General features: G+C 34.8%; 1 protein-coding gene across 1 annotated transcript in view; it reads left to right on the top strand.

The window, feature by feature from the left end:
• LOC145276995 (electron transfer flavoprotein subunit alpha, mitochondrial-like) overlaps positions 1-14,782 on the top strand; it is a 163,348-nt gene that overhangs the window by 110,338 nt on the left and 38,228 nt on the right. Inside the window, exon 7 of the mRNA XM_080128573.1 lies at positions 14,589-14,693. Within this exon, the coding sequence (XP_079984699.1) occupies positions 14,589-14,693 (105 nt within the window). The remainder of the gene's footprint in view (positions 1-14,588; positions 14,694-14,782) is intronic.

Consider the following 14,782-nt stretch of genomic DNA (forward strand, 5'->3'; position numbering starts at 1 on the left):
TATATGGGTGTGTATGTGTATTCTCTTACATATGTTACGTGCAGTTCACTGTTAAATGTGTGTGTGTTTGTGCGCGTTCTATCCTCACACAGTTTTTTTGCCTTGGAAGGTCTTGAGACATGTATGTGCAAATAACATCATGCGTACATACTTGCTTGCCTTGGCCAGCGGATGATATCTTCTTAGACGCTGGTCTGCCATCTCGTTGGGAAGTGGTCACTGCAGACAGATGCATCGATAACAACAAGATGGATTTGAAGCTTCAATCTTTTATTTCAAGGCAAGCCTATCATCTTGAACCCTGATTGTCAGAAACCCGAAATATCCCCTCTGCATTCTCTGCAGCACAAAACCACTCTCAGCCCATGTGGTCGTCAACCGGAAGCCTACGACCACAATTCCTATGTCACCCCTAATTTCCAGTTCATTCTTTCTAGGTTGATACCTGTCAAACCTAACCTTTTGTGACCCTGCCAACTCGCTGATGGGAATTGAAATATACTTACATAATTTTCTATTTCTGAAACTACCTATATAGCAATTAAGCTGGGATTCCCAATACTACACAGAGACCACTCGAGAATAAGGGTTAAAGAGTGTACAGTAGTCAATGGGACAATATCATAGGAATCGTTAGTAGTGTAAATTTGGTAAATTGGATTACTTAATGGGAACGGCTCATCAAGACCTTGTTTACATTGGAAGATGACCATATTGTAATCAGCTGGAAAGCAAACAAACGGAAGACAGTTCCACAGGTATCCAGTTCTAAAAAAGAAGCTTTGTTCATGGAATCTATGTTTAGGTTTAGGCACGGATAAAAAAGTGGGGGAAATTATTGATAGTGTTTTCAGTTAGACAGGTGTTTCTTGTGAAAGTTTTGGGGGGGGAGACCATAGATTAGAGCTCAGACGAGCACTTGCCATGTATAAGTATAAAATGATATCAGAATTAGACATCTGCATCTACCACTTTCTCAATGTACTGCCTACAATAAACTGCTTACAGTCAAATGTTTTAATCGACTTTAAATATATAGGAATATCAACAAAATTAATATACTGTTGCACACCTCATTTTGCCGTTTAAAAAATATTTTTGACTCTATTATAAATGAAAAGTGCCTTTCAAAAATAAACCACTTTCAACTCTTATAGAAGAAATCAATGATACAATTAAATAACATTCAATACATAAAACTACTTTATTTTTGTAGCATTAACTTACTATCTCATAGTTGAATTACATGCTGTTTGTTTTACTTGCTGACATGTGAACCACAAACTTAGGACTTATTAAATGATTAATCTATAAATACTTTGCATAAAATTACATTTAGAATTTATGTGCAGCAAAACAATATTTATGCCAGACTGAGGCAATTTTTATGGTTAACTAGAACAGTTATAACTCCTTGGGTAAGTAGTTATACATATATAATTGCTTAACAGACACTTCCTCTCTTTCTCTTCACATATCTCTACATGCTCTAACCTCTTCCTTTCTCTACCTTTTTTCTTCTCGTTACCCCATCCGGATCCCTTTACCCTCCCCTCTTTAACCCACCCCCACCGGGACATTCCAGCCCATATCATTTCGCCCTGACATCACCCTCCTCAGATTTTTTTCTTATGAACACCTCATAAAATTTAGGTAAAAACTAAGAGAAATTTGCATTTTCAGCTATATTTGAATAAAGGAACCCATTTTTTTTTTTTCTGAGGGTTAATTTCAGTCCAGAAATAAGAAATCTGTGTGCTATGACACCCTATTTTGGAACCCAGATATTTTAGAAAATTTGCAATTTGGGGCTAAAAATAATACGCTTGGGCCTAAATTTCACCTAAGTATGTTTTCAAAGGTAAGGAAATGAAAAAAAAAACTCCACCTTTTTTTGACTGATTCATGTGCCACTACAGCACTTTTTAAGAGGTGTTCAGCCCTCCAAAGCAGAGCAATAAAAAGTTGTGTTTCCTGAAATTACTTTTGGATTTTTTAAATAACATAGGATAAAACTTTCATAAAATTAAAAAATATCTCTTGACATTACCACTATTCTGACATATTTAAACTCCAAAATTTGGTATTTTAAAAAAATATCTCGGTTTAAGTAAGATAAGTGCTATATTTGTGACAATCTAGTGTGATTCCTTTAAGTAGTAGAACAAAAAACACAGAATTTGAACTCTTTGGAACTAGCTTTACAATTGAATTTTGACATTACATATCTCATCATATGCAGTATATTAGTTATTTGTGTATAGAATAACGATTTTATTCCAAGTTGTGCTTAAGTTTTTGAAGAGCAAAGCTATGTTGGTCAGAATTTTGGCATTTTGTAAGTTATTCTTTGTTTGTGGTGTTCTTTATAAGTTTGTTATTGCTAAAGAGACTTTCATTTACTTCCATAGCCACCCCATTCTCCCCTCTCTACCCCTAGTCTCCTTTTTATTCCCATCCTGCTCTCTCGATCTTTCCCCCCCTCTCTCTCTCGATCTTTTCTTCCTCTCTCACCCTACCTTTCCCTCGTCTTCCTCTCTGCCTCTCACTCGTTTTCCTCCGGCTTTCACCCGTCTTCCTGTCCAGCTTTCACCCGTCTTCCTGTCCGGCTTTCACCCGTCTTCCTCTTCGATTATCCCTCATCTTCTTCTCCGCCTTTCCCTCGTCTTCCTCTCCGGCTTTCACCCGTCTTCCTCTTCGATTATTCCTCGTCTTCCTCTTCGATTATCCCTCGTCTTCTTCTCCGCCTTTCCCTCGTCTTCCTCTCCGCCTTTCCCTCGTCTTCCTCTCCGCCTTTCCCTCGTCTTCCTCTCCGCCTTTCCCTCGTCTTCCTCTCCGCCTTTCCCTCGTCTTCCTCTCCGCCTTTCCCTCGTCTTCCTCTCCGCCTTTCCCTCGTCTTCCTCTCCGCCTTTCCCTCGTCTTCCTCTCCGCCTTTCCCTCGTCCATCGTGTCTCTCTCTGTCTTTAACCGTCCATCGTGTCTCTCTCTGTCTTTAACCGTCCATCGTGTCTCTCTCTGTCTTTAACCGTCCATCATGTCTCTCTCTACTCTTTCCTCATCTCTCTCTCTCTCTACTCTTTCCTCATCTCTCTCTCTCTCTACTCTTTCCTCGTCTCTCTCTCTCTCTCTCTCTACTCTTTCCTCGTCTCTCTCTCTCTCTCTCTCTCTACTCTTTTCTCGTCTCTCTCTCTCTCTCTACTCTTTCCTCGTCTCTCTCTCTCTCTCTACTCTTTCCTCGTCTCTCTCTCTCTCTACTCTTTCCTCGTCTCTCTCTCTCTCTACTCTTTCCTCGTCTCTCTCTCTCTCTACTCTTTCCTCGTCTCTCTCTCTCTCTACTCTTTCCTCGTCTCTCTCTCTCTCCACTCTTCCCTCGTCTCTCTCTCTCTCCACTCTTCCCTCGTCTCTCTCTCTCTCTCTCTCTACCCCTCCCTTGTTTCTCTCTCTCTACCTCTTTCTCTTTTTAGTTTCTCTCACTAATCTTCCTGTCTGTTTCTGTCTCTCTAGCTTCTTCTATCTCTCTAGTCTCTTTCTGTCTCTTTTTCTTTCTAGCCATCCCTTAGTCTCTCTTAGTCTCTCTCTCATCTCGGTTCCTTTTACTTTCCCTTCCTCTGGCTCAGTTTCAATTTTGTAAAGTTGATTTTCCTCTACTAAAACTATACTTGATATAATAAAGCTCTGCTGTTTTTGCCATAGATTATGATTGCCAGTTTTATCAGAAAATATGGTGTGGAAATGACCACTTTTGAAGGTGATTTTGTTTTTAAAGATCAATAATTTTCTTTTGATGAATATTATTTGCTTCACATCTGGCTTATTTATTTAACTAGAATAATGTTTATGAGTTCTTTGTTAAAGATAAAAGCAAGAATGGTCCTTCTTTTTTGCATGGTTTATTTCTCTTTTGTTTCTTTTCTAGCCAGGAACAAAAAATTTATTCCTACCTTTCGGTTTTTATTCTCATGCATTGCATGTTTTCGAAAATAATTGGATTTCTATGTAAATAAATTTTCGAGATTCTCAAAGCAGCAACTTTTCGTATTGTCACAAAAATATTCCTGAAAGATTAAAAACAACTTGTAAAAAAAAAAAAGAATAAATTTACATTTTAAATGGATTCTTCTATCCAAATTTTGTCTGAAAATAAAAGTTCAATTCTTATCTAAGTGGTAATATATTCTTTATATCTAAATAAAATAAACCTCCATTGTTATTGTCAAAACTTTTGAGATGAAATATATATTTTTTTTATTTTTCCAGTTGTATTGTTTTATCGATGCATCCACACATTCCTATAAGAAGCGTTATCTGTCATTCAGTTGGTCTGTTAGACTTTCTCTTAGTTTTAATGCGTTTAAAAATCTGTCAGTCTGCTGTACTTATGATTAGAATAGAATCTTCTCTAGTCTTTTATGTTTTATGCTTAAAATAGTATTTTTAGATGCATCAGCTGATTTATGTAAGACACTACCTGTTCATCCTTCAGGCTTAGCTCAATATTATTTTAACAGCTTCTTTTTTTCGAACTGCTAGTCTTTGGAATTTCATTCCTGTTTTCTATTTCCTTGACTGTACCGGTCCTGGATATGACCTTAAACTATATCCGATGGTGAGGCCCCAGCTTGCGGGCTTTTTGGGGAGTGTGGAGCCACCCTTTAATTGCCATTGCTCCCAGGTCCGCTCTGACCCGGAGTGGTAGTACCTGTTAGGGTCCCAACTATGGGTTAAATAGAAACCAACTTGAAAACAACAAATATGTTCTATTAAAAAAAATCTTTCTTCAAAATCTTTGGATTCGGCATTAAATAACCTGAAAAGGGTTGATATGCCGTAAAACAAAAACAACCAACCAACCTTGACTATACCAATATGCAGAAATGTAAATATAATGTGAACAAACATTTTGATGAACAATTTTATACTTACGATGCCTCTATAAATTCACGGTACCCACTACGTATGAATGACAGTGTGCCTGGTTTGAGGTGAATGAATGTAGAAAAACAAAGTATGCATGTTTGTGTGCACAAAGTTTAAGGATGGAAATGGATGATAACTGAAAGGTGGAGATAGTATATCTTGATAGCAAGGTCACTGTGCTTGTTCAGAAGTTTTGTTACCTTGGTGATGCTATTGGAGCACAGGGAGGAGTAGGTGCTTATGTGATTGCAAGAATTTGAAGTGACTGGAGTTAGTTCTGGGAACTTCTGATATTACTAACAGAGCATTGTCACTGTCGACAAAGTAAATAGTATCAAGCATGTGCATGAAGTGTGATGATGTATGGAAATGAAACTTGTATAGTGAGGGTTGAGGACATGTGTTGCATGGAGAGAAATAATGAAAATGATACGATGGATGTGTAATGTCTTAAAAACAGGCTTAAATCTGAGTATCTCTGAAAAATTCAAGTTAGACAGTAAAGAGGGATGTGTGCTGAATAGGAGATTGGTGTGAAGACTTTGAAGGAATGGATGAGAATTCTTGGATTAGAAGATGTGGAACAGTTGAAGTAGCAGGTTCAGTTCACAGGTGAAAGCTAAAAAGACAAGGCAGGTAATGATAAGGATGGACTTTAGAGAAAGAGGGATAAATAAAGACCTAATAAGAGAACGGTTATTATGGAAATCAGTTTCTTAAAGCCATTTAACACATGCCAGCATGTAAACTTGACACTAAACCAAATAGGATGATGAATGTGCAGATTGAATTTAAATCACAAAGCGTCTTTAAAGAGGCTCTGTTATGCTTAAGTTTGAAATAACTTCTTCATTACTATATGCACAAAGGTGCAGATCTGAATGATGGATGGCACATTTTTTGGTGCTTGTTTAGAACTACACTTAGTTAAAAAAGAAAAATACAGAAGAATCTTTATGATGTAGTACTTGTCACGGAACGAAGGTGTCATAACAGAGTACCGCACGATGGTCTTCTTAAGAAAATCAGATCATACAGTATCACTGGACGAATATTTAACATAATTAAATCCTTCTTTAGTAAGAGAGGAATCCAGGTTGTCCTCGACGGTCGTACATCTAAACAATATGATATAAATGCGGGAGTACCTCACGGGTCTATCCTTGGATCTATATTATTCCTAATATTCATAAATAACCTCCCTGATATAATTCTGTCTGAGATGGGTATATTTGCTGATGAAACCACGCTCTATAACAGGTAAAAACAAATGAACACATATCTAAGGAAATGAAGAGTATTGTTGACACATTTGGGCTGGTGCATTTGCTTCTAGTCTCTCACTCCTGGACAGGGGGTCCTGGATATGACCTTAAACTATATCCAGTGGTGAGGCCCCAGCTTGCGGGCTTTAGGGAGTGTGGAGCCACCCTTTAATTGCCATTGCTCCCAGGTCCACTGTGACCCGGAGTGGTAGTACCTGTTAGGGTCCCAACTATGGGTTGAATAGAAACCGACTTGAAAACAACAAATATATTCTATTAAAAAAATTTTCTTCAAAATCTTTGGATTCGGCATTAAATAACCTGGAAAGGGTTGATATGCCATAAAACAAAAACAACCAACCAACCAACCAAGCTGGACAGGGTTCAAAGGAGAGTTGCTAACCTGATAGAGCCTGAACTATCATCTAAGCTTCAACCTCTGTCCCATCAACGAAATGTTGCACCTCTGCCTGTTTACAAGTATTTTAATGGTGAATGCTCTGATGAACTACAAGCCCTTGTACCTCCTAGACATAAAGACAAACCCGACAAGCAGCAAAATCCCACCCCTAGATAGTAGAGATCCCTAGATGTAAGAAAGCCTTTTACTCTAATAGTTTCTTCCTCAAAACTACCAGACTTTTGAACTCCCTTTCGGGACTCTGCTTTCTCAACTGTACTGATATACAGAAGTTGAAGTGTAATGCAAACAGACATCTTGCTGTTCATCTTCCTACATGGCATCTCTGCAACCTGTCCCCAATAGTAGCCCTCTACATCAAATTGGCACTTTACCTTGTTTGGGGTGAAAATAGAATTTAAAAAAAAAAACACATAAAAATGAAGAAAATCAAATTTTATGAGGATGCAAAGGGGTCAGGAGCAGCCATATTGTTTTAAATTATGCCAAAATTCCCAGACGACAATTCAGTTCAACTACAGAGATTTTGTTTGTATTAAAAATAATTAAAATTATTTAATTGTTAAAAATTGTAAAATTTGATTTTCTGAAATAAAAAAAAAATTACTTGATCAATTTACGTGATTTTTGGAATATGAGATCTTTGTTTCCTCATGAGTCTGTACAGCATAAAGATTTTTCTGTATTTTTATTTCTTAATCAAGTGTTATTTTAAAAAAAGCACCTATTCTTTTTATCTGCAAGTATAAAATCGTGTTGAAAAATAAACTAAGTTGAAATTTTTATTGCTCAAGATATTCTGTTTAGAATTACATAAAGTGATTAAAGCATCACCAAGAAAAACTATTAAAAATTATTTTCTTTTATTTATTGCTCTGACATTTTGATTTTATGTTTTAGCTATAAATGAGTTTGAAATTTTATTTAAAGCTTTATAGTAATAAAATATTATTCCTTTGTCCTTATAGCCGTTAGATCTCATATCTATTCACTAAGAGAATGAATGAAAGGAAAAAAAAGGAATAAGCTGCGAAATGTAAAGGTTTCAACAAAATTTGCATAGTGATCTTTAATTGGTCGCAAAGGCGATGAAACATTCACAAAAGTTTAACTGCCTCATTTGCATATTGTTCTGTTTGGCTTTTAAATGCAGAAATACTTGAAAGAAGGCTTGATAAAGAGATGAATTAACCCCCCCCAAAAAGTATTTTTTGATTCATTCTTAAATCTTAAGTTCCATCTTTTCTTTTTAACTCATTTAAGAGGGAATTCTACAGCCAAAAAATTTATTGACCCACTTGGATTAAAGATCAGCAAAGTTTTATAATAGGCAATCCATGACACATTGGGTCAGTGATATATATTATTAAATAATTTCTAAACTTTGCAATCAGTTCATAACCAGCAGTTATAGCTGTGATCACCGTTTCCACACAAACAAACACATTACTGCTGCTGTTGAGTGAATAAAGCTTTTTTTTTCCCCCTACTTACCAGAATTTAGTTGGCAAAGTTTACACATGTAATTCTTGGGGCAGCTCAGCTGTTTTCCTCGAGTCATTCTGTTTTTCCACAGAAGAAACATTGCGAGTCTGTCTCTGCTTTATATTTATTTTCATGGCAAGTGCTCGTCTGAGCTCCAATCTGTGGTACCCTCCCCTTGCCAAACTTTAATGAAAAACACTCTTCTAGCTGAAACCACTATCAATAATTCCCCTAACTCTTTATCTGTGTCGAAACCTAAATGTAGATTCCATGAACAAAGCTTCTTTCTTAGAACTGCACATCTGTGGAACTCTCTTCCGTTTCCCAGCTGATTATAATATGATCGTCTTGAAGTCAAATGTAAACAAGTTCTTGTTGAGCCGTCCTCTTAAGTAATCCAATTCATCAAATTTCCACTACTAACGATTACTATGATATTGTCCCATTGACTACTGTACACTCGTTAACCCTTATCCTCAAGTGGCCTCCAGGCCATCATAAGTGGTGACTCGTTTGTAAAAACAAAACAAAAAAACAATGAAGATCATGGCTCAGGATTTTCTAGTTTGCCTGAAGTCCTCATTGTGGAACATATTTATTATATCTGCAAGATTGTAAGTTTCTTTACTCCAACACTGAGCAGCAAGGCCTAGTGGTTGTATTACAAAGTCAGAAATTATGGCTCAGCAACATATAAAGGAATGACGGTTACATATGCACAGAAGCAAGGTTGGAATCTTTACCCCATGGAGTTATGATCCTCACACATTTGGCACATCGTTGCAGTCCACATGAGTAGAGAACAATAAATCCTTATCTCGACTCCTTAATTTTTAACCAACCTGCAAAATGCACCAACCCACTTTCCAGCATGCAGGTGCATACTCTGTCAGTGGAAGTCATTGAGTTGGATGTGTGTCACCGGCAGTTCATTGACCTTTCTGCACCTACCCAACACAAGTAACCACATAAACTGCATTACTGACACACAACAAAAGAAACGGAGGAATATAAAAATAACTTTATTTTTTCAAACTCTTGTATATTTTAATTGGATCAAAATGGGTAGAACATTATTATGGGTGCTTTCTACTTATTTGATTCATAACATGAAAATTATAGAAATTAAGAAATGAATGAATCTTTATAAGAGGTTCATGGGACTTTCATCGATTCTTGGGAAATGCTGTGTATGCTTCAAGAGAATTAAAGACTATAAATTTATATTGATTTGTTTTAATTAACGTCACTTTGGCACCTAAGAAATTGAATAATATAAAATGTGACAAAACAAAATAAAAAAAAACAGAATTGAAAGATGGTGCTGTGGACTAGGAGTTAGAGAATATAAGGTTCCTCATTCCATCCCGGGTAATGCTAGGTCTTCCTTCTAGTATATATACATAGGCATGAAAGAAGTAAATAGATATTCCACAAAAACAATTCATACATGTTTAAAGTTTTTGTTTCCTTTGTTTATGACCAGCACTTGCCACCATACAAAGCAGTAGTAAAGTTTGAAAGCTTGATAGATTACACTAATTGATATTTTTTGTTGTTTTAAATATCAGTATATCTTATATATCACCATTTAAGTATGGCATGGGCTAAGAAAACAATAGAAGTTTTGGTATTTATGCCGAATAGGGACCGCGTTATTGATAGCATATTCTGGGTAGGTTATGTAAACCACCAGAAGATGCTGAAACACTTAGCCAAAGAAATTGCAGTTGCTGACAATTGACAAACTGTACCTTTTGTTTATTACATTGTTAGGTGAAAGTTCAGAATAGTTAAAAAGCTCCCCATTCTCCTTTAGTACTGATTTCTGTTTCAGAGGAGCCATGTTATAATGAAGATGGACTTTATTAGCATGAAATTGCTGGAGAACATTGAAATTCCACATTCCATGGTTAACCGAGTGATTGTCCAATTCATTAGTTAAGAAAAATAATCAATACTATCTCACCTAAGTCCATCAAGACCCTCTGGCAACAGTCGTCATTATTAATGCCATGCCAATCAGCAGCATTAACACTAGGCAGGTTGAACCAGCTTCATCTGAAGTTGGAAGTTTCATGGGTATATTATATTCACAAACAGTCCCCAGTATCATGTATATTCCAGTTAGGGGAGATGAGGTCATTATTTTATTTGTTTATTTTTTTTGTTTTTTGCTGTTCTTTGAGTTGTCAATGTCCTCCTACATACATTGCCTGGTATTTCCAAATGGTCACCCATCTGGTACTGACCAGGTTCACTGTTGCTCAACTTTGGTGATCTAATGAAAACTAGTGTGTAAACGTGATTATGCTGTATATATTATTAATGACATTCATCATTAATGATAATAATCGTATTTATTTACTTCTTTCATTTGTTTGTCTATATGTATTGACAATTAATCGGTTTCTATGATATTCTTCTAATCATAATACTGTCACTGTCATCCAATTATAATCACTTGACAACTCATAAAGTGATGGCCAGAAAATTTTTGTTTTATTTAAAAAAAAAAAAATGAAACGAAAACTCTTCTTCGTCTTCTGCTTTAATATTTATGATGAGTGCAAAATTCAATTAAAATGAAAATCTCTTTTCTCTGATTTGTCTTGCAAGATAAACAATATCAAATGCAAAAGCCATTCAGAAATTTCATAAGAATTTTCAATTTGTTTTTTTTTTTTGTAAAATGATTTTCATTTTTGCTTAATAATGATGACAGCTCGAATTTTAATTTTCTTTGAAATATTTTAACCTCATCAACGAGATACTTTATATGTGACATGTTCTTCCCATAGGCGATAAAAATAAAGTTGATTATAATGACTTTACAGATGTGGTGGATGGAAGGTTAAAATAACAAAAGAAAACAGAAAGCAGAAACTGATCCGTTCTTAAGATGCGTCTATAAGATCCATGCATTTTGCAATGAAAATCCTATTTCAAACAAAGACTGATCAGCCTAAACTTTTTATAGAAATACTTAGACGCATGAACTCGTTATTGATCCAAACATCTGATGTTTACTGATAGAATTTGGACTTGTTATCACTCGTCTCAATGTTGGCAATTGGTTGCTGTGCTTTGTCGGCCCTCATTTGTGACTCTGTAAATTCATTAGCAGGAGCTGTTTCTTGGCTTTTTTGTCCCAATTCAGAGTGCCTGTTTTGGGGGGAGCGGGATTCTCTCCACATAATTTATATCTAAATTTGCCCTTGTGGGACTAAGACTACATGGCCTTTTGGCTCAGAGTAATGTGTAGTATCTGTTTTGAGACTATACTTACTCTTTTCTGTTTTCATGAAGTGGAGAAGAAATCTTTCTAGACTGAGGCAATTAAAATTTTTATCCCAATCCAAATTACCCCTTTTTGGAGAAGTTGATGTATTTTTCGACATAAAAGGTGACATTGTGATTAACTCTACCCTCTTGATGATGTAAGTAAATAGACAAGACTGTGGCCTTTGTGCTAAGAGCAAAGTGTAATATCTGTTGTTTTTTCTGTCCTCAGTCAGCAGAGAAGAAATCATTCTAGACTGAAACAATTCAAATTTTTCTCCTAATCCAATCCAAAGTGCCTCTTGTTGGTAAGCTAGAATTATCCCACATAAAAACTGACCTTGTGTCTAAATCTGCTCTCATTGGGAGACAAGTAAATAGGGACTCCAGGTGAATGCCGTCACAGCCAAGTGAAATTGGATGCATTAAATCCAAGATGTTCCATTCAGTCTGCATATTTAATGATAGAAATTTTATTTCAAACTGAAGTGTAACTGACGGACAGCGCCTCTCTCATTGATGCGGAGACACATCTGAAACATTAAATAGTGTTTATGTTATCTTGTGTCATTTGATTCATTTTTTTTTTTTTTTTAGTAAATCTTAAAGAATCATCTTTACTGTACATTTAGTTTTCCTTTTTATTCATCTTGGAAGGTGGTTCAGCTTCTTGGGAACGTTGACATTTTTTTTTTTCGTTGTATTGCTTCATTTTGCACTTTAGAATTTTCTTTAAGATATCTTCATTCATAATTAGTGTTGCATCATTGATGTAATGGATACTATTCCTGACTATTGAATAAACTATGCCCAGTTTAAATCCTGTCTAATTTATTGTGTTCAGTTATGCATAATATGGGGAAAGGTATGAACCTTAAATTTCACCCCTACTATCTAACATATGCTAGCATGTTAAACTGAGTATGATCATGATGCCATGAGTAAAATAATGAATAGTGTTTAACTAATTATGTTCAGTATAAGTTGATATTTTAATTGTCCTGAATTATAAAATCAATTAGGATGTAAGGGAGAGAACTCTATACTTTGTTTGGTGCAGAGTTGTTCTCACTTAAAAACAAAAACAAAATACATTTGATGCAATATATTTTTAATAATTCTGTTTCAGAACTAATTGCTTGTATTATGTCAAACAGTTTCTGTGGATTGACTAAATGTTTTCCAGTTTAATGCCTTAGCTTTCACTGCCATGTTTGTCTCGTCTACCAAGGTTCTCATTTGTCTCTCCCAGACTCTCAGACCTAATCTGTACTATGTCAGATCTTTTGTCTTCACTTTTGAAAATGATATTTTGAATTTACAACTGCCAACAACTTCTCACTTTTTATTTGTGCCTAAAACTAAATGGGAATTCCATGAGCAGAGTTTCTTTCCTAGAACTGTCAGTTTGTGGAATGCAATACCATGTATCTGCTTCCCAGCTGACTATAATATGAGCATCTTCAAATCTAATGTGAATAAATTTCTATTGAGCCATCCTTTTAAATAATCTAGCTTTATCCAAGTTCCTTCATAACTGATCAAGTTGTCTTACCATTTACCTAAAACTTAACCCTTATCCTAGAGTGGTCTCCAGGCCTTGATAAGTGGTGACCCCCCCCCCCCAAAAAAAAAATGGTTTGATCCAATTTCATAACTGCTTAATTTTGTTTTCACTTTCCCTAGATTCCAATTGCCCGATTGTTTGTCTGATCGTCAGACATTAGAAGTTGTGACCCAATTTGAGTAAAATTCTTAATTAAATACCAGAAAATTTTTAAATGAATTGTATGTGTATATTGTTTGCTTTATTGACATTAGGTAAAAGAAATGTGATTTCCAATTTCTCTCAATTGCATTTTAATATTTTCAAGTTTATTTTGTTATGTGGCTTAGAGTTGAGTCTATTATGTCTGTCATATTATTACAATTATATACAATTAAGCATCAACAATAAGTATCATTTCAAAATGTTATGTCATAAAACGTTTTTTTTTTTCATCTTCAATTTATCCTTCTCATATTTTCAATCCTGATAATTTTTAATTTTTCTTTTAATCTATATAAATCCATATGTCAATATATTTGTGTTTTCCTTTATAGAAAGGTTAGAAAATCTACATTAACACCAAAAGTATATTTATATGTGCAGTTTTCCGAGGATGACAATGGAAGTGGTCCCAAATCTCAACGTTCTTCTTAAAACATCTATGTAGATAAAGCTTTTGTATTGGTAATAATTAAAAAGAAAGGAAAGAATTTCTCCGACTTTTATTACAGGCACACAAATTTTCTTTTTATTATTAGTTATAGTATTTGCTGATTTCTATTTTTAGTTTAATTTTGTCATTTCCTTACTGATTAGGTTTGTATTATTGATGAGTTTTATTTTACCGTATTGTTTAGTTCTGTTTCGATGATTTCAAGTACTGAATAATTAAATTGCAATGATGTGTAAGTGAAGTTAGCTAGTTTGAAATAAATACTTAAAAATATACCCATAATTTATTAATATATACCTGTTAAACATTTCTAAATATTTAAGATAAGGATTGGTTGTTCATATTAGTTGTATTCTTCAGACTACTGGTCTCATTTTGAGTGACATTTTCATAATATTTCAGTCGATGTAACCTCTGATTTTTTTCAGGTGTATCTTGTTGAACTTGGGAATCTTTTTGTCAAACTCGCAGAATTTGCAGTTTCAAATGGAACCCTTTATTTAATGTACTAATTGCGAATTACTTAGGATTTCTATCCAATCATGGCTGACAGAATGAGAGCATGCTACCCCTCTGAATTAGTTTCATTCCAAATTATGTTCAGATTCTCAAGTTGGACAGAAAAATTCCAGAGTTTAACAAGAAACATGTGTAGAAAGTCAGAGGTTACATCGACCAAAACAATGCAATAATCACTCAAGGTTTGAATAGTCTGAAGAATCTAAATAATATGAATCTATTAAACAGTGTAGCTGCTTTTAATATTTTATTTTTCAAGTCGCAGCACAGTATGATTGTATTGAAGAAGATAAACTTTACAATGTCATTTGGTTTTAAAGCGTTTAGTAATCAATGTTTGTATAAATATTTCCATTCTTTAAATATTAGAAAAAAAAGATTAAAACGTTGATTTAAAAGAAATGCTTTATATTATTGAGCCTTAGTTTTGTTTATATTGATGTTTTTATACTAATGTTTTGCTTTTTAATCTTTCAGCACCAGCTGTTAATATTGGAAACAACATATCTTCTTTCATCAATCAAGAATTGGCTAAAAGTGATCGTCCTGAATTGACCAATGCCAGTATTGTCATCTCTGGAGGTAAACCATCATGTGATCTATTTGAATCTTAAAAATATGTTTTTTGATTGTATTATTCCATGCTTCCTTTGTTTCAGCTTATTTGATTT

Source organism: Euprymna scolopes, chromosome 5 (assembly GCF_053919585.1).
Source record: "Euprymna scolopes isolate OS-2025 chromosome 5, ASM5391958v1, whole genome shotgun sequence".
Classification (NCBI taxonomy): Eukaryota; Metazoa; Mollusca; class Cephalopoda; order Sepiida; family Sepiolidae; genus Euprymna; species Euprymna scolopes.